Source organism: Emiliania huxleyi, assembly GCF_000372725.1.
Source record: "Emiliania huxleyi CCMP1516 unplaced genomic scaffold EMIHUscaffold_10, whole genome shotgun sequence".
NCBI lineage: Eukaryota > Haptophyta > Isochrysidales > Noelaerhabdaceae > Emiliania > Emiliania huxleyi.
This window is the reverse complement of record NW_005202427.1, coordinates 318,072-336,938: the sequence shown is the minus strand read 5'-3', so window position 1 is coordinate 336,938 and position 18,867 is coordinate 318,072. Positions and strand designations below refer to the sequence as shown.

The 18,867-nt window shown below is 68.4% G+C and overlaps 5 protein-coding genes across 5 annotated transcripts; 2 read left to right on the top strand and 3 right to left on the bottom strand.

Moving 5' to 3' along the window:
* Positions 1–140: 140 nt before the first annotated feature.
* Positions 141–7,137, bottom strand: EMIHUDRAFT_433274 (hypothetical protein; the record flags this gene model as incomplete). The annotated part of the gene is made up of 11 exons (XM_005793571.1): positions 6,538–7,137; positions 5,700–6,364; positions 5,512–5,625; positions 5,373–5,481; positions 4,029–5,186; positions 3,569–3,847; positions 3,369–3,536; positions 3,228–3,302; positions 2,777–3,151; positions 1,676–2,731; positions 141–1,484 (listed from the first exon to the last, which is right to left on the bottom strand). Coding segments are annotated over exons 2-11 (5,076 nt in total), but the record flags the coding sequence as incomplete, so codon positions are not given.
* A 1,683-nt stretch (positions 7,138–8,820) lies between these two features.
* EMIHUDRAFT_351216 (hypothetical protein) lies at positions 8,821–9,591 on the bottom strand (the record flags this gene model as incomplete). Its single annotated transcript, XM_005793570.1, has 1 exon — positions 8,821–9,591. A coding segment is annotated over exon 1 (552 nt), but the record flags the coding sequence as incomplete, so codon positions are not given.
* A 259-nt stretch (positions 9,592–9,850) lies between these two features.
* EMIHUDRAFT_433270 (hypothetical protein) lies at positions 9,851–11,713 on the top strand (the record flags this gene model as incomplete). The annotated part of the gene is made up of 5 exons (XM_005793569.1): positions 9,851–10,030; positions 10,159–10,323; positions 10,491–10,661; positions 10,753–11,030; positions 11,104–11,713. Coding segments are annotated over 5 exons (1,178 nt in total), but the record flags the coding sequence as incomplete, so codon positions are not given.
* Positions 11,714–13,114: 1,401 nt separating this feature from the next.
* Positions 13,115–14,515, bottom strand: EMIHUDRAFT_433269 (hypothetical protein). The gene has a single exon (XM_005793568.1). The coding sequence runs from the start codon at positions 14,490–14,492 to the stop codon at positions 13,242–13,244; it is 1,251 nt and encodes a 416-aa protein (XP_005793625.1). The 5' UTR covers positions 14,493–14,515; the 3' UTR covers positions 13,115–13,241.
* A 349-nt stretch (positions 14,516–14,864) lies between these two features.
* Positions 14,865–15,428, top strand: EMIHUDRAFT_199432 (hypothetical protein; the record flags this gene model as incomplete). Its single annotated transcript, XM_005793567.1, has 1 exon — positions 14,865–15,428. The coding sequence occupies one exon, from the start codon at positions 14,865–14,867 to the stop codon at positions 15,426–15,428; it is 564 nt and encodes a 187-aa protein (XP_005793624.1).
* Between the last annotated feature and the right edge of the window lie 3,439 nt (positions 15,429–18,867).

Sequence of the window (18,867 nt, the reverse complement as noted above, 5' to 3'; positions counted from 1 at the left end):
GCGCCGCCGGCCGGCTCGGCGTTCTCCTCGGCCCGCCCACTCGCCGCGTCGTCGAGGTAGACGACGCTGAGGTGGCGGCCGCTCGCCGTCGCCTGCGTCGTCACCTCGAGCAGCTCGGGCTGCTCCTCGACGGCGGCCGCGGCGGCGGCCACCGCGGCGGCCGGGCCCGACGGGAGCGGGCCGACGGCAGACACCTCCGACAGCAGCGCGTCGGCAGTCTCCGGCAGCCCGCCGCCCTTGGCGTCGCCCCGCGGGCCGGCCTCCTGCTGCTCGCCCTCGGGGGGGGCGGCCTGCCCGCCGGCAGCAAGCTCGGCCCGCCGCTCGCCGTGGAGCCACAGCTGCGGCCGGGCGCCGTCGCACGAGCGGAGCTGCACAAAGAAGCTCCGGCTCACCGGCGCAGCGTCGTCGAAGGAGACCATGCTCAGCCGGCCCGAGTGCACCGTGCTGCCGCTGCCGCCGCCGCCCGCCGCCGAGCGGCCCGCCGTGGAGAGGTAGGAGAGGGCCGCAGACGCCTTGCTGCACACGCGAGACGCGCCGCGCGGCCGCGGCCTCCGCGGCCGCCGCTTGCCGTCGCCCACCCCCGCTGCTGCGGCCCGGCGCTCGGGCGAGCCGTCGCGGTGGCGCGGCGAGTCGGCGGTCGTGCCCGAGTAGTTGGAGCACGCGGCCGTGCCGACGGAGTAGTCGGAGTAGACCGAGCTGGTGGACTCGCCTCGCTGCAGCGAGCCGATCACCGGCGCCGACTCGCCTCGCTGCAGCGGGCCCACGACCGAGTCCCTCGACTCGTCGCGCGGCAGCGAGGCGGCGACCGAGCCGGCCGACTCGCCTCGCTGCAGCGAGCCGGCGACGGAGGCCTTCGAGTCGGCGCGCTGCAGCGAGCCGGCAGCCGAGCCGGCGGCCGTCCCGTTGGAACTGCTCGACTCGCCGCGCTGCAGCGACCCGATGCTGAGCCCCGACTCGGACCGCTGCGGCGCAAAGACGTTTGAGAGCTGGCGCACCGACGCGTGCGCGTCGCACGCCGCGGGGGCGGCGTCCTCGGACGAGCCCTGCGCGGCGGGCCGCGGCGGCAGCGCGGCGGCGGCGGAGGAGCCCTTGAAGGCGGGGTGGGTGGTGGGGACGACCCGCCCCTTGAGGAGGATGCGGCCCATCAGCTCGAGGGGCGAGCGCAGCACGCCGTCGCCCGGCGGGAGCAGCCGCTCCCCGAGCGCCGCCTTGAAGAGCTCGGCGAGCTTGACTTGCTGCGGCGGCGTGCAGTGCATCTCGAGCGACAGCACGAGCGGCGTGCGCGCGGCGGGAGGCAGCGCCTCGTACGCCGCGGCGATGGTGGCGATCGCGTCGCGCGCCTTGATGTTGGAGGTGAGCGTCTTGCCGTGCGTCAGGATCGGCTCATACGAGGGCGCTCCGCCGTCCCAGCAGTCGAGCTCGACGCAGCGGCAGCCCATTGCGATGGCGCGCGAGTAGGCGGCGGCGAGGGAGAGGCCCACGACCTGGGGTGAGGGGGAGAGCGGGAGAGGGGGGGGGGGTTGATGCCGTGCCGGGGGCCGTGGCACGCGTGCTGGGTCGCGCGCTCCAATAAGTCCGGGGCGCGGCGAGAGGGGGCGGGGGTGGACGGATGGGTCAGCTTCGAGGGACAATGCTCCGAGGGCCACCTCTCGGCTAGACCTCGGCTGTGTCTCGCCTGCTCTCCGACGAGGTACGTGTTGTGCGACGTGAAGATGAGGTACGACGAGAGCGGCTGGGTCATGTCGTGCCACACGGCGCTCTCGCGCGGGTGCACCGCGCCGTTGAGCTCCGGGTCCGACACGACGCCGAGCAGCTCGTCGCGGGAGAGGCGGAGCGCCCCGTTGACCCGCGTAGCGTACGCCTCGAACGCGGCGCGCGCCTCCGCGTCCCCCTCCTGACCGGCCCGCGCCACCGCCGTCGCCTGGCCCCGCGGCCTGGCCCGCCGGTGGCCGTGCGCGCTGAGCGCCGAGCCGGTGTCCGACCCGCGGGCCTGCTCGGGCGAGAGCTGGCTCACGCGGATGCGCGAGCGAAAGGACTGTATGGCGGTCACGGCGCCGAAGAGGGCCTGGGCCCGCCCGCCATCGGGCAGAGAAGCGGACAGCTCCGACGAGCGGCGCCGCGCAAGGCTCTCTCCCGGGAGCTGCACCTCGAGCTGCGGCGGGGTGCCTCCCCCGGGGTGCCCCAGCCGCCGCAGGGGGGCGTTCCACGAGAGCTGCCGCTGGTGCCGCCGCGGGGCTGTGCCGCTCCCCGCGAGCCCGCGGTGTCCCTCGCTCCCGCCGCTGCCGCACAGGTCGGAGTCGGACGCCTGCCGGCGGTGGCGGCTGACGACGAGAGGGAGGCTGGAGGTCAGCCCGCCCGCGACTGAGTCGTACGACCGCTGCCTCCGGGGAGGAGCGACCCGCGTCGGCGGCCTCGCCGGCGCCGGCGCCGCCTCCGCGATGTCAGCGAGTGCAATCTCGGCCGCCGCGCCGTCGTGCGACCGCTGCCGCCGCGGCGCCGCAGGCTTGGCCGGCGAGAGGGGCGGGACCAGCGACCGGAGGGACGCACCGATCATGCCTGCCAGGCCGGCCCTCTCGCGCCGCTCGGCCGACCGCGACGCCTCGCCGCTCCTCGAGGCCACTGATTCCGTCCTCTCGCTCAGCTTTGACGACTCGTCGAGCTCCTCGTCGCTCGAGCCGCCGGACGCGTGCGACGTAAAGGACATGGAGCGGCCCTTCGCGAGGACGAGCTCCTGCTCACAGCGCGCTAGGTGTAAACGGCGTGTCTTCAGAGCGACGCCGCCCTCCTCCGGCTGTGTGAAGCGCTCCTTCTTCAGGATTTGCTCAAGCGCGATCGCCCCGCGTGCCTCCGCCTCGGTCGCGCCCGGCTTGACGATCTTGTCAATCTCCTCGCGGCCCAAGCTGCACTTGACCTGCTCCGTGGTGGCCCTGCGGCGGCCGAGCCCCGACCAGCTCGAGAAGAGGTTCTCGTGCGAGCCGCCCCGCGCCACGCGCGTCTCAGAGTGCTGCTCCGGCCGCTCCCACAGCAGAGAGAAGCGGCTCGAGCCGAAGCGGCCGGAGCCGCTATACCGCGAGCCGAGCGAGCGGCGGCTCTCGTCGTCGCTGTCCGGGAGCGTGCGGCGCCCCTGCTCGCACCTCCGGCGCCGATCCGCCTACGGCCACCGCGACACACGCTGCAGCGCACTCCCGCCCCGCCTCCCGCCTCGCGCTCCTCCCCTCGGGCGGCACCTCGGCGGCGTCCGGCCTCACGTCGGCGGGCCCGAGCGGCCGGCGCAAGGCGCGCATGAGCCTGAGGAAGGCCTCCTGCGAACCAACGAGGCGTGCTCAGAGACGGAGGCAGGGGGCCTCCGGCGCGAGGAGGGCGGCCGCCTTGCTCAGCGATCGCGGCGGCGGCTGCCCGAGGCTCTTCAGCTCGTCGTCGAGCCGGCGGCAGCGCGCGACGGGGCGGAGCAGCGAGCATGCACGCGTGAAGCCGACCAGCGCGGAGAGCGGCGGCTGCTCCGCCCCGCGCTGGTCGTGCTCGTGCGACAGGACCACCTGCGCGGGTCGAGGGCGGGTGGACGTGTCACGGGCCCCGGCGTGCGGGCGCGCGGCGCCGAGGGCGGCGGCCGAGCCGCCTGCGGGTCGAGGTTGAGCCGGCGGAGGAAGGCGTCCAGCTCGACCGGCACGACGAGGCCGAGGGCGGGCTGGCTGCACGAGGCGGTGAAGGCGCGCAGGTAGAGGGCGCGCCACCGCCGCGGCAGCACGTCGGGCGGCGCCTCGAGCAGCCTGCCCAGCGCGAGCCACGGCGCGGCCTCGGCCGGCTTGGAGAACTCGAGGAGCGCGGTGAAGGAGGGGAGCTGGCCCGACTGGCGGAAGGAGATTGCGACGCGAGGGCTGGTGGTGCCGGGCGTGGCGAGCGCACTCGTGACGCGCGAGGCGGACTCGAGCCGGAAGGGCATCACCTGCGAGCGAGGCGGCGTGGCCGGTGGAGCGTCGGTGCGACTGTGTGGCGCCGCGTCGGGGCGAGCCGGGCAGGGGTGCGGCCACCTCGTGCCCGTCACGCAGCAGCCGCGCGCCGGCGCGGTGGCCCGAGGGGCAGCAGATGTTGATCGTGGCGAGGTCGGACGAGAGCTGCACCAGCACTTGGCGCTCGCTCGACGGGAGGATCGACAGCTCGCTCGGCTTGGCCGCGCCGCGCCGCCGGCCCTCGGACGAGCTGCCGAGCCCCTGCTCCGAGTCGACGCTGCTGTGGAAGGAGTCGCCGCCGCGCGGTGCGGGCCTCCCGCCGCCGAGCAGCCGGCCGAGGGAGGAGCGGGCGGCGCGGGCGGTGGCGCGGACGGGCGTCGGGCAGCAGCAACAGAGGCAGCCCAGGGCGCTCAGCAGCGCCTCCCCGACGCGCGCGGGCACGCGCAGCAGCCAGCCGCCGCACGCGGACTGGCCGAGCCGCGCCCGCACGCGCGCGCAGCTCGCCGCGGCGCGCTCGCGCCGGGTCGGCACGCGGCGTACGACGACGCCGTCGACGCGGACGGCGGTGCAGCCGCGCAGCAGCGCCTCGATGTCGGACGCGTCCTTGACACGCAGCACTGACTGGAAGCGAAGCGGCACCGGGTGGAAAGTGCCGTTTCGGATGTTCCGCAGCGCGCGCAGCTGCGAGCGCGAGGCGGCGCGCACGGAGCGGAACATGTGCAGCGTGGCGGCGGCGGAGAGGGCCTGCAGCACCGTGGAGAGCACGTTGAGCAGCGTCACCGGCAGCAGGACGAGCAGGCTCGCCCTCGCGCCGAGCGCGGCGAGGAGGGCGACCGCGACGGCGACCCGGCCGAACGGCATGGGACGCCTCGCCCCGCCGAACCCTCCCCGCAACCGTGCGTTGAGGAGAAGGAGGAGGGGGTAGTAGGCGAGCACCAGCGCGAGGGAGAGGCCGACGCCCGCCCTCCCGCCGTCGGGGCACTCGTGCGACGGCGAGTACAGGCTCTGCTCGCAGCGGAGCGACGGCAGCTGCGGCAGCAGCAGCGGCGCGGCGGCCGTGAAGCAAGCGGTGACCGCCGAGCAAAAGTCGGCGGCGGCGAGCGCGTCCGACGTGCGGATGGCGCGCTTCATGCGGACCGTCGACGAAGGAACCGAGAGCTGCGACTCGCGCGACGAGGAGCGGAGTCGCAGCTCGGCGATGCGCATCGCCTCCGTCGCCTTGGCGACGCGGAGGCGCACCTGGCGCGGAGCGGGCGGGGCGTGTGCGTGTGTGGTGTGTTGATGTGTGGCGGGTGGAGGAAGCGGTGGGGCGCGGGGGCTGAGGCGGAGGGGGGGAGCGGGCGAGGCAGGGGGGCCGAGGGAGGGGGCAGGGGGGGAGGGGTGGCGGCTCGTGTGCGGAGGAGTGGTTGTGTGGGCGAGGCGCACCAGCAGCAGCGAGAGAAGCACGCACGAGGCGAGGAGCGGGAGGAGGGTGAGCACCCACATGTAGCCGTCGAGGGAGAGGGAGAGCTCTCCGTACGCAACCAGCTCCCACCTGCTCACAGCCAGCGCCGTGAAGCACCACCCCTCGCTGGCCGGAGCACGCGCCGCCCGCTCGCGCCGCAGCACGAGGTCGCAGAGCGCGTCTGGGTGCGACGACGACGCGAGCGCCGCGGGCGTGTACTGCAGGATGTGCCACCTGCACGGTTGCAGCGAGGGGCGTGGACCGCCGAGGGGCGGGGCGCGCGCCGCAGAGGGGCAGTGGCCCGTCACCCGAGCACGCCCATCGCGAGGGCGGCCGAGCAGCGCCGCGTGGCGAGGAAGGTGAGGCACGCAGCCATCAGAAAGGCCTCGGCGAGGAGGGCGCGCGAGAGGATCATGTCGACGGCGGCGGCGGCGGCGGCGGCGACGTGCTCCTCGCCCACGAGCCCGCTGATGTTGCCGCTGCACCCGAAGTAGTCCTCCTGCGCCGGCACCGCCTCGCGCCCGAACCCGAGGCCGACGGCGGCGCAGATGGTAGCGAGGTGGAGGACGCAAGTGAGCGCAAAGAGGACGAGCTCGGCCGAGCTGTTGAGCTGCCACAGCTGGTCGACCGGCCGGGGGACGGGGCCCCACACCTCGCGCAGCGGCGCCTCGGGGTCGGCCGGGTCCAGGTACCGCATCTGCGACATCGTCGTGCTGCTGCCTCTTCCTCCGGCGCCTCGGTCGAGGGCGAGCCTGCTCGGGGCGGACTGCGAGAGCCAGCCGCTGGCGCTAGCGCAGGAGGGCTCCGACGAGGAGCCCTCTGCCTCGACCCCCTGCTGCTGCCCCTGCTGCTGCCCTTGCTGCTGCCCCCGCTGCTGCTCTTGCTGCTGCCCTTGCTGCTGCCCTTGCTGCTGCCCCTGCTGCTGTCCCCACGGCTGACCCTGCTGCTGTCCCGACGGCTGGCCCTGCTGCGGCTGCGGCTGCGGAGGCGGCGGAGGAGGCGGCGGCGGCGGCACCAGCGGCGGCCTCTGCAATGGCGAAGCCGGCTGCGGCAGCGGTGGAATCGCCGTGGGTAGCGGCAAGCCTGCCGGGGCGGCAAGCGGCGCCGCCTCCGCGGTCGCAGCCTCGGGAGCCGTGTCTGCCGCGGGATCGACGTCGACGATGACGGCCTCTAGCGCGGCGCACGCGTCCTCTGGCGGCGCCGAACCTTCTGGAGGCGAACCGCGATATGAAGTGAGGGAGGCGGCAGCTGCGGCGGCGGCGGCTGCCGCGGCGGCGGCTCCCTCGAGAATGCGATCACCGAAGCGCACCCTGCGCGGAAGGAGGCCATCGCTCGGCTCCCCAGGCTCTTCCCCATCGGACGGCGCCTGCGCTTGCGGCACCACTCGAAGCGGGAGCGGCGGCGGTGGCGGCGGCTGCAGCGGGCCAGCCGGCCTGCCCGCTTCAGGCGGAGGCTCGGCTCCCAGCTGGAGGTCCTGACTGCACGCTGGCTGTGCCGCAAACTGCGGCTCGCTGCTGCTGCTGGGCTGCTGCTCGCTGGGCTGCTGCTGCTCGAGCGTGGAGAGCGACCGTAGCAACCGAGCGCGCGACTCAGTGTCGAGAGAACGGAGCCAGCTATAGAGGTCACTCTCGCTGAGATTGGAGACCATACGATGGCACCGATCGCTCCGTCAGGAGCAGGAGAGGGAGGTGAAGGCAGTGGTGAACGAGCAGGGGTTCCAAGGTGTAGGGCCGCACGATGTAGTGGATACGCCGTTGTTTAGTCCCACCGCGCCCACCTCCTTGCCTTTTTTTATCATGTAACGGTTTTACTCTTTTCCTCATGACAGTCTTCGTGTGACAGCGCGTACGACTTGGTGGGGGACTGTGGGGGAGGCGGGAGGTCTCAGGTCTCGTGGAGCAGGTTGTTGCATGAAGAGAGTGTTAGACCTAAAGGTCGGCGCTTCGACCAACTAGGCCACCTTTTGCCGGCGCCGACCTTTAGGTCTAACAGAGAGAGAGAGAAGGAGAGACAGATCTTTTTGAGGCTGGAGCGTTTTTGTGTCGTGCGTGTCAACGTGACGGGCTGACAAGCTGCCGAGCCCAAATCACTGTGAGAGTCGTGATTTCTTGTGGGTTTTCAAAAATCTCAAGAAGAAAAAAATCTCTCTCTCAACGACATCGACAACGTGTCGGTCGTTTTTGTTTCATGTTTGTCGTTTTTGTGTCACCGCATCGCAAAACAATGACGTGTGAGTGTTAGAGTTGTTTGGTATTGGCTAACGGACCTTACACGCCTGTATGTAACCTCTCTTTAAGGTATTGCTAAAAATCTCTCTCTCCGCATCGCGCGCCACAGGCCACACACACATACATGGCCACCGTACACCGATTGAACCGTTCCTTCTGAAAATAAACAGAAATTCTCTACCTAGACGGAAGGCGAACAAGAGGAAGAACTCAGAGGAGAGGGGAGCCTCCTCCGGAGTGGGGATGGGGACCCCGCGCGAAGGGGCCCTGAGCGGTGACGTCGTGTGAGAGTGCGTGTCGTGTGCATGTCTGGTGTTCATTATAGCTCCGAGTAGAGGGGGCGGTCTGCTGCTAGGGGAAACCCGGAGCGCGGAGCCAACCCTCGGAGACCCGTGTTTACCCTTATAGAGGGAGCGGACCGTGAGTTGAGGAAATCGAGGGACGCGACCCACTTCGCCACAGACGGTCCCGCGCCTCGCCACTATGACAGTGGCACGGCCGCAGCTCGTGTGCGTGCCACTGTCTTTGTCCGGAGTGAATACTCCAACGCGCTCGTCGGTGACGGTGTCCCTCAACCTGCGCCGCGCTCGGCGAACCTCGACAGCGCTTTCGGTGGCATGCAGCTCTTTGCGACAGAAGCCTGGAGAGCAGCTCCTCTGCTGCTCACACACTCTGCACAGTTGACACAGCCTACTGTGCGGCTGCCACAGCTGTGACAGCGATGGGCTCGCCCTCACTGGCCCTCAGTCACTTGTGCTGCGGCTTGTGTGAGCGACACTGCTCGGCGACTGCCGGCACACTGTGAGACCGTGGGTGTGAGGTAAAACCACGCTACCAGCGCTTGGTCACATCGGCCCCGAGGTCAGATCCTTCTACTCTGTTGATGACAAGACTTGTCTACTGGCTGGAGCCGAGCAGGAGGGCCCAGCGCACAACCCCTGGTCAACTCAGGGTCCACACCCCGTACGGCCCTTTCCCTGCGAACGCGCACCCCCCCCTAGCTAGGGGTCAGGGCTCTCTAGCCCGTAGCCCGATGCCGATCATCCGGCCCGCTGGGTGCGCTTCTCAGCTCCCCGGCCCTGGATGTGGAGTACTGACTGCACTCCAAGTGCTCCAAGTGCTCCTAGACCCTGCACAGATCCAGCAGCGTTCCGACGAATCCATGAAAAGAGCAACAAAAACAAAAGGCCCCAACTGACGTGTGAGTGTTAGAGTTGTTTGGTATTGCTAAAAAATCTCTCTCTACAAAGAGAGAGAGACGGCGGAGAGGCAGAGGGCCCCGGGACATAGTCATAGATTCAGATGGGAAACATGGACTCTACCGCCACAAAACGGGACTGCCGCGCCTCCATCATCTCACTGTTGCTCGCTCTTCTCCTCGCCGCCTCCAAAGAGCCCCTTGAGCCCGCCGAGCAGGTCGGGCATGTCGGGCAAGGACGGGGCCGACTCGTCCACGTACCCCGAGTCGACAAAGGGAAGCCGGGTGTCTATCCGCTCGGCCACGAGGCCCTCGCCGCCCCACGAGCGCTCGCCGGCCTCGCGCTCGAGCTCGTCCGAGCCCTGCAGCTTGCCCTCCGCTCGCAGCGCCTCCCAGGCCTCGATGTCTCCCGTTTTTTGCAGCTCCTTCAGCTCTGCGTCCTTGGATGAAATCTCCGCGCGGCGCTCCTCCACCTCGCTCTGGTACGCCTCCATCGCCTCGGGATTGCGGCGCCGCGCAAGCATGGCTTGCTGCGCCTCCCACTCCGCCTCCTTGCGCGCCTTGGACTCGGCCGACTCTTGGAACATGTCAAAGAAACCGAGGCGTACAGCAGCGCGGCACGGGCTCCCGACGCCGCCTGCTCTGGCCGCCACGGGCGAGAAGGCCTCCGACCCGCGCAGCAGCAGAAGGCTCGACAGTAGGACTGGTGCGCTGAGCATTGCCGACGGACTTCTACCAACTACAGCGCGGAGCATTGCCGGGGGCCGACGGAGCGGGCCGAGAAGCAGCTGCCGAGAAGCTTCCACACAAACGAGAAGAGAGACTCAAACGAGAAACAAGTCTGTTGTGTAAAATGAACTCGGGGGCACGGGAGCGGGACAAAAGGGGCACAAAAGGAAAGGTAACAAAGACGGGGAGGCACGTAGTGACGCAAGTCTGGGGTATATTATTGGCAAATCAAGACACAGAGCACTTGCACTTAAGTGCTCTACGATGGTGCCTTTCCGATTTCTCTTCCTCTCGCTCCAACGACCAGAAAGAGCGTCCTGCCGACCACCGAGGCGACATGTCGGGACTGAGCCAGCAGGACCACCCCGAAGTCGTCGTCGCCACCTCTGGACGGTCCTCGTGCCAGACCTGCGGCGAGTCGATCGGGAAGGGCGAGAATCGCGTCGGCATGGTTGGGCGCTCGAGCGGCGTGTCTTGCATGAAGGCGCGTCGCCCTCCACCCCGCCATCCCGTCTCCGCCCTCACGCGCCCGCCCTCGAACCCGGCTCCCTGCGGCGAAACGCCTCCGCACGCCCCCTCACGCTCACGCGTTTCTGCCGCCGCATCCGTCAGTGGATGCACCCGCAGTGTTTCGCGCTCAACATGCGCATCGAGTACGCGCCTACGGGCCGCGCGCGGTGCAACGCGGACCGCGATGGCGCTCTGATCGGCAAAGGCGAGCCGCGCCTGCTGATGCGGATGATGAAGACCTCGTGCGGCGGACAAGTCGTCGCAAAGGCGCGCCCGCCCTCCGCCTTAGCTCGGGCCCTTGCCCTGCCGCCGCCGCTTCGTGGCACCGCCGCGCCCGTCCGCTGGCAGCGCTCACAGCTGCGCGCGTGAAGAGGGGACGCGGCGGCACACTCGCCAAAGGAAGCAGGACGAGCGGCGCCGCCCCTCCTCGCCAGGCGCAGCAGATCTACAAGCCGGCGAATGCTGCGGCGCTGCTCACGCGGTACCTGTCCGTCGAGGGCGTCTCGGTGACGGCCGCCACGATCGGCGGGCTGGACGAGCTCGAGGCGGAGCACCGGCAGTGGGCGGTCGACGCCCTCGAAGGGCGAGACATCTCCTCTCGCGAGGCACGCCCCAGCTTTGCACGCCCCGTCACTCGCCGCCCCGCCCCGCCGCGCCGCGCCCTCAAGTCGCCCTCAAGTCCCGTCCCGCCGGCAGGTGCCCGTCGGGACGCCGGCGACGAAGCCACGCGCCGCGGCGGCGCGGTCCGGAGGCGAGGCGGAGGCGGGCGGCAGCGAGGCGGCGGCGCTGCCAAAGCCCGCGGCCAAGTCTGCGGCCAAGCCGGAGGGCAAGCCGGCGGGAAAACGGGCCAAGAAAGCGGCTGGCGCGCCGAAGGGGGTGGCCTCGGCGTACACGCTCTGGTGCAAGGAGGAGCGGCAGGCGGCCGAGTACGCGCCGCTCTCCTTTGGCGAGGCGGGCAAGGCGCTCGGCGCAAAGTGGACGCCCCCTCTGCGACCAGAACTGGTGCGGGTGAGGAGGGCGGTACTTCAGGCGCCGAGCTGTGAACAGGTGGAGGTCCCTCTCCGACGAGGCAAAGGCGCCGTGGGTGGAGGCCTCGAAGCGGGACCGCGCCCGCCACGCGCGCGAGATGGAGGCCTTCGCGCCCGCGCCCGGCAGCCCGTCCGCAGAGGCCGCCCAGCCGCCAACCAAGAAGGAGGAGGACGACGACGACGACGACGACGACGAGGACGCGCCGCTCAGCAAGCGGCGCCGGCAGGGCAAGGCGTCTCAGACCGCCGCCGCCCCGCCGCCGCTGCCGCAAAAGGAGGAGGAGGAGGAGGACGACGAGGACGACGACGACGAGGAGGTGGAGGTGATCGAGTGAGCGCTGGGAGGGAGGCCCTCCCGCCCTTTCCGGTGCGGAAAGCGCAGTACTCTGCTTCTTACGTTTGAATGCATGTGGCCGCGCTGTCTCGCTGTGGCGAGTGTCTGGTGTGAGCTGGCAGTGCGTACACCCGCGCGCCGGCTGGTCACATCGGGCGCCGGGCCGCGGCGCGGCGGCGGCTTGGTTCGCTTGGAGACAAGGAAGGTGTTGGCGCGCGTGTGGCGAGCGTCCCGTCCCACAACGGGCCCCGCATAGCGCATTACGTACATGACAGAAACAATTCCATGACAGAAACAAGAGCCGTGGGACGCGGGCGTCTCTCGAATTTATTTCAAAATCTGCAGGCGCGGAGCGCCTGCGAAAATTTTGAAGAAATTTGCAGTCGGGCCTGATTTTCATCAAAATCTTTCAAATTTGCGGTGTGGAGTTGTGGGGGTGGGTTAGGTTAGGCGGTTATTAGGGTTAGAGGGTTAGGGTTAGGGTTAGGGTTAGGGTTAGGGTCAGGGTTAGTCTTGTTGTGTTTGTATATGCCAGCGTTGCAGGGTTCTGCGCTGGGATCTGGCCCCAGCGCCGACGAGTAAGACTCAGCACCGCACGCTGACCTAGGGTTAGGGTTAGGGTTAGGGTTAGGGTTAGGGTTAGGGTTAGGGTTAGTCTTCTTGTGTTTGTATGCCAGCGTTGCAGAGTTCTGCGCTGGGATCTGTGGCCCCAGCGCCGACGAGTAAGACTCAGCACCGCACGCTGACCCCACCAAATGCCGCCTCAGGGCGCCAGGCCGCCAGCCACCTCTTACACGCGGCCGGCGCCCTCTCGCGGCAAAAGGGTCGAGCGAGCGGGCAGAGTCGCGATGTCTGCGCACCCGCGTGCCGATGGGCGGCACACGCAATCGAGAGAGGCCCTGTCGCGCCGCCAGTAGCGTTCCGCACTCCCCACGCCACCAATTGCCGCCTCAGGGCGCCAGCCACCTCTTACACGCGGCCGGCGCCCTCTCGCGGCAAAAGGGTCGAGCGAGCGGGCAGAGTCGCGATGTCCCTGCGCCCCTGGGTGTTCGCCGCCTATATGCGCTCTATCCTGTGCCAAGACGGACACGTTTTGACAATCAAAATCTACCTCAAAATTTGCGGCCGCCCCTCGAAATTTGCTGATCAAAATTTGCGGTGGCCCGGATCGAAACCTGTACTTTGGCCAAGCAGAGTGCTAGTATTTGTGTACTCACACCACTACACTGTGGGGTGTGCCCGAGCATGATGTATGTGCGCGTCTGTGTGTGTGTGGGACAGACGTTGTTGTCCTATGCGCGGGGCTTCCCGCGGGGACCGAAGACGTAACAGCAGCAGCAGCAGCAGTCTCCGAGGGTTGGTTCTGCGCTTTGGGTGTCCCGCCTAGCGGCGGAACGCCCTCTACTCGGAGCTAGTAAACACCAGACACGAGCATGACGTACGCTCTCACCCGACATCGCCACTCAGGGCTCCTCCGCCCGATCCCCCCACCCCCCATCCGAGGGGGCTCGCCCCTCTCCTCCCGGTGGTCCTCCCTCCTGTTCGCTTTCCGGATGGTCCGGCGTCGGCTGCCGGGCTGCGCGGAGCCCGCCTTCCCCTCTTATACTTCTTCGACCGCGGCCTCGCCGCCGTCTCGCCTTCTCTGCCTGATCTTGTTGCACACTCACACAGATTTTTTTTAGATTTTTTATCAAATGTGTTTTCAAAATCTTCAATCGAGTGAATCGACAACACTGCGTCGCCTCTAATAAAAAGAGGTAAAGTACAGCACAGTTCCGGAATCACCAGTCCGATGTGACGCCCCAGCACGAACACCACCTGACTCAGCCGACGAGCGAGGCCACAAAGTCGAGGTCCGCGCCGCCCGCACCAGCGCGCGGCTCACTCGGCGCCGGCCCGGCCTCCGCCACCAGCTCGGCGGCAACCTCACACTGCGGCCGCGCTGCCTCGAGGATCAAGCGCACCAACGCGAGCGGCAGCCTGCGCAGCGGGCTCGCCGCCCCGACCCGCTCGTGCGTCCCGAGCAGCACGCTCCGGGCCGTCGCCCACCAGTGCGCCGCCGCCGCCGCGGCGAGCGCCCTCCCGTCCTCCTCTCGCCACGCGTCGCCGCGCACCTCGAGCCGCACGCGCCGCACGCCGAGCGGCGTGCTGGCCGCGCGGAGCGCGCCTCCGAGCGTCTTTAGCAGCTGGGCAGCGTGGCGGCGCGAGCAGACGGCGCCGCCCAGCCGCAGCGTGAGGTCGAGGCGCCCGCCCGGGGGAGGAACGCCGCCGCCGCCGCCTAGCGAGGCGGCCGAAGGGCGCCGCAACGGCACGCTGTGCGCTGCGCGTGGCAGTGCGGCGCAGAGAGCATCGAGGGCAGTCACCAGGACCATCTCGGCAAGGACGCCACTCCGAGCCGCGACGGCGACCACGAGCCTCTCTCCTGCGCCGCCCGACGTCTCCCGGCTGCAGTGCGGCAGGGCTGCGACCCGAGCAGCCAAGCTTGGCCCGTCGCTGGAGGAAGGGCGAGCCGGCCTGACGGAGGGGCGCCCGCCACCGCCGCCGCCCCGATCGCCACCGCCTCCACCGCGGCCGCCGCCGCCGCCGCCGCCGAGGCGCTGCGCCAGAGCGAGCAGAAAGAGCGGCGACGCAGGGGCGCATCCGGACAGCAGCCGCGCGCAGTGCGCCTCGAAGGTGTCGCAGGCACACTGGGCGCGGTCGAGGCACTCCACACAAGGAACGGCCCGGGCGGAGATCGCCGCTTCGAGCTGCAGAACCCCCCCGCAGAGCGCTTCCGGCGTGAGGAGCGCCCACGCCTGGTTCTGGTAGGCGACGCCCGTGTGCACCACTAGCCTCTTGCGCACGAGCGCGCGAGCCTCGCACGTCGCGGCGGCGGCCGCGTCGCTCACCTCATGCGGCCGAAGCGCCAGTTCGAGAGACTGGGACGGGCCCGGATTGCGCAGCTCGATGCGCCGGACGGCCGCCGTTGGGTCGCCGTAGAAGCGCATCGCTGCGTGCCGCTTCCCCTCGAGGTGCTGCTTCAGCGCGCCGGGATTCCGCGGCACGCTGACGGAGCACGCCTCGCAAAACCACATTCCGCGAGCGGCGAGGGTGAGGGCATGAGCAGAGAGGAGGGAGGGCAAAAAAGAGAAAGCGGACAAACGCAGTACAATGACAAGCGATCCCACGACAGCGATTGTGCGGACTACATGAAAAGGAAACAGCCACGAGCGTGTGGTTGCAGCTGTGGGAATACATGCAGTCGCAACGTAGCGTACGTAGGGAAGCCCCGCCTTAGTTGGTCGACCCCATCCCCGTCGTCCCAACCCAGTCCTCATATGATGAAGGAAATCATCGAGGCAAAAGAGAAACCGGAGTTTGCAACAAAGAAAAACCGCTGCCCCCCGCCCCAGCCGCCCCGCCCCCTCCCCGGGCCGGGCCCAAAGCCAGTGGACGCTCCTCCCGCGATGACGCAACAACACCCGGGGCGCGACTCGCCGCCCGTGTGGTGGACGGACATGGCCGCAGCGGACGGTGCCGCGCCGCTCCGAGTCGCCGAGTGGGAGAACGGGCCCGAGTGGCGGCGGGAGAATGGTTGGACCGGGTCTGACTTTGTTCACGCGCAGACCGCACCGGTGCACATCCCTGGGTACCTGCTCGACTCCCCGGGCGGAGGCCCGCGGCTGGTAGGCGCCGCTCACTTTGGCCCGGCGGCGGAGTCACATAGAGGGCTGTGCCACGGAGGGACGATGTGCGCTCTCATGGACGACGTGATTGGCTGGTGCGGCTTCTGCGCCTCTGGCACCTGCGAGCCGTGGTCGGGCTTCACGGTTCAGATCGATACCTCGCTCCGCGCGCCGGTCGCGGTCGGCGCGTGGCTGCGAGTGGAGGCCACGATCGTGCGGAGGGAGGGGCGCAAGGTCTGGGTGGAGGCGTCGCTCTCTGACCCGCTCGCCTGCAGCGACGGGCGGCCCAGGGTGCACTGCGAGGCCAAGGGCCTCTTCCTCATCAAGAAGGAAGACACATGCTAAAGAGCGGAGGGCCTCTCAGCTGTGAGCGTCTCTGAGTAGGTCTCGCTTAACGTCGCTTACGGCGCGCTCTTGACGCGTGCGCACGGGATCCGCGGTTTCTATTGCAACATGGTGTAAATTTTATCGTGGTTTTCGCACCATCCGCCGCGCACACACCCGCGCCCACAGCGGCCGAGTCGCCGAGACCCAGAGACCGCGGCGGGCGGAGAGCCTTTTTTTGTGAGCCCGATAGAGGGGAGGAAGCCGAAAAAACTGCTCCGCTAACTGTAACTGCTAACTCTTGGCGCGCCCTGCGATCTAGAGAGCTTTTAACGGTACGATCGAGAGACCGGCGCGCTGGTGTGTGTGCGCGCGCCGTCAAGAGATAACAAGAGGACCGCGCGGCGTCGGGCGAGAGGCTCCGGTACGCGGCTCGCGGCAGAGCTATCTAGAGAGCGCGACATATAAAGAGAGCTGAACAAGCTCCTCTTGTAGCATGAGCACTCTCGTGGTCTTGCAATGATCCACGGTCGCAGCTGGAGAGGAGGTCCTGAGGAACGGGAACTGAGGGACCTCTCTGACTCCAGCGGAGGGAACGACACCTCGAGAACGACACGCACCGATTTCTTCTGGGTCGCGTACACCTCCCGCCGTTCGGTGAGCTTGCGCCTTGTGTATGCCGATGGCAGCCCATGTCGCATGTGGCGGACAGCATGCACTGGGGTGTTCATGGGGTCCCGTACCATGCGAAATCGACCCTATCCAGTGCTCACATTCCTCACAAGTGCTCAAGACACAAGAGAGAGAGAGACAGACAGAGCGAGGAGCGCGGGACCCCGCGAACCCCACACCCACCGCCGCGGTGCCACCGGCTATGCAACGAAGATGACAAACGACACAAAGAGAGACGACGAGTGGCAAGTCGCGCGGGACATCCGCACATCCCATCGCGGGGGCACGGGGGGCGGGGGGGGGGGGCGGGCCCGGCGCCACGGCGCGCGGGAGACGGTGGGGGGGCGCCTGAGGAAAGAGGCTCTCGCGCGCATGGCCAACTTTCGACTCGTAATTTTACAGCCGCTCCAACGAGAGACATCACAGCAATAACGCTCTCTCACAGAGCACACTGGTAAAGAACGCGCCGAACCGCGCCCCATGCTCACGTTCTGCCTGCCCCTCATGTGCGCGAGGTGGAGGGTGATATCGGCCACGGCTCCGAACAGCCCCACTTGCCATCATTTCTATGCTCGCCTCTTCCGACGACTAAACCAAAGCAGCTTCTCTCTTCCTTTTGACGTTCGCGTAACTTTGCAGGTTTCTTTTGACCTTGGCCTCGGAGGTAGCGGACACGAGAGGAATTTTCCCCTGTGTTGTTGTCGATGTAATGTCGATGCCCCGCGCTGCCGTGGCGCCGCCACCCGCCTTGGACGCGACTCCCCCGGCGACGCCCAACAGCAGGACGATCCCCGCCGTCTGAGGTTGAGGTGGGCATGAGAGGGTGAGAAGGGCAAGTGTGTCGGAATTACGACGAGGGCCAGCCGCGCGCCATGGCGGCGTAGATTGTTCGGCAAGGGATGCCCTTTGTACCGGTGGGCGTCTCGTACTTGAGGCCGTAAAAGCCGCACGCCTTGCAGTACTCCCCGGTCGTGCTGAGCACCCCTTCGCTCTCGCCCTCCTCCACAATGCACGTGGTGTTGAGCAGCTCCTCCGCATCGTACCTGCGTGCGTCGCGAACGAGGGTCGCTCGACGTGTTGTGGGCGCGCCTTGGGCACCGCTCTCAGTAGAGTGAGCAACGGGGGCGCGATGGGCCCAGAGTGAAAGCCCCACGCACTCGGTCGGGTAACTCCCCATCCAGAAGGCCGAGCTGAACTTGGACGCCTCTGAACCGGGGCTGAGGACGGGCACATCACCGCTCACCGGCGCGCCCGCGGCTGCAGCCGGGGCTGCTGCGGACGTCGCAGCTGGCGTCGCAGCTGGTTCGTCCCTTGCCACCGGGGTGGGTGAGCCTTTCTCAGTGCAGCAAAAGGTGTACTTACCGCACTCTCCGACTGAGGGGCACCCATCGACGTCCATCCCGTCCTTGCAGCACGCGCCATTTGTGCCGCAGAAGTTGCATGGACCAGCCGCACCGCATTCCTCAAAGCAAAACTCCTTGATGTTTGCAAGTTCGGGAATCTCCCCCCCTCCCCAGGTCGGGCCGTCGCGCTCAACGTCTTCGGAGGAAGCCGTGCTGCCGGGGCCCGTGAAGGGGACCAGATCGGTGGGGAACCATGCTGCGCACGACGCAACCAGCAAGCTGAGGCTGAGTCGAGCCAACATCCCGGCCGGCCGCACGTGGCGGACACGCGGGCAAAGTTCCGACCCGACTTTCTGCCGACTTTACGAGCGTGCGTTTTGGCACGGAACGATATCGTCGGCCCGACGCCCGACCTAGACCCGCATATCTCTCTCTCTCTCTCTCTCTCTCTCTCTCTCTCTCTCTCTCTCTCTCTCTCTCTCTCTCTCTCTCTCTCTCTCTCTCTCTCTCTCTCTCTCTCTCTCTCTCCTCTCCTCTCTCTCTGCTCTCTCTCTCTCTCTCTCTCTCTCTCTCGCTCGCTCGCTCTCTCCCTCCCTGCTCCCTCTCTCTCCTTCCTTCCTTACTCCCTCACTCTCCCCCTCTCTCTCGAAGTCTCGAGGCCTGCTCGTTGAGTGTCGTCTTCCGATTTCAGAAAGAAAGAAAGAAAAGAGGCACCCAGGGGCAACTTCGAGGAGGAATGCGGGGGTTTCTCATCTCGTGCGCTCCTCGCCGCTCGCCGACACTCACCGGCGCTCTCGACCTCTTTCCTCTTTCAAGAGGCACCGTGTAAAATGCGGGACCTCTCGGCCACCAAGGGTTACAGCGGCATCGTCGCCGGGTGGTCGCGCCAGTGTGCAGCACGCGCAGAGGCGCTTTGGCGCCGCAGTGGGAGACGGCCGCCACGCAGCGCCCAGCGCGGCATGCTCGCCGCCGCTTCGCTGCCGTTTGAGCCGCAGCCGCTCCCTCCGTGGCGGCGGCAGTGGTTCGAGGGCTGGTTCGTGCGCCTGGTGGACCACGCTGCACGCGTCTCCATCGCACTCATCCTCGGCTCGATGCGCCTGCCCAGAAAGGAGCCGGCGCTCCACGGGTTCCACGAGCACCTTCTCGTGCTCGCCTACCAGCTGGAGGGCGAGCACGCGACGCTGCACACCGTGATCCCGGGGGAGCACGCGGCACTCCACGGTGGCGGCGCGGCGCTGCCCTCTGTCCGCGGCCCGCCGCCGCGCTTCGCCTGGACGTCGCCAGCCGGGCTGATTGCGGGCAGCGGCGACGAGCTTTTCGCAGACGTGACCGTCGGTGGCGCGCGCCTCGTCGCCAACGTCTCCGCGCCGCGGGTGCCGTGGGACCCGCGCGCGCCGCACACCGCCGGGCCAGAGGGTTGGCTCGGCCGCACCGGCCTGCTGCCC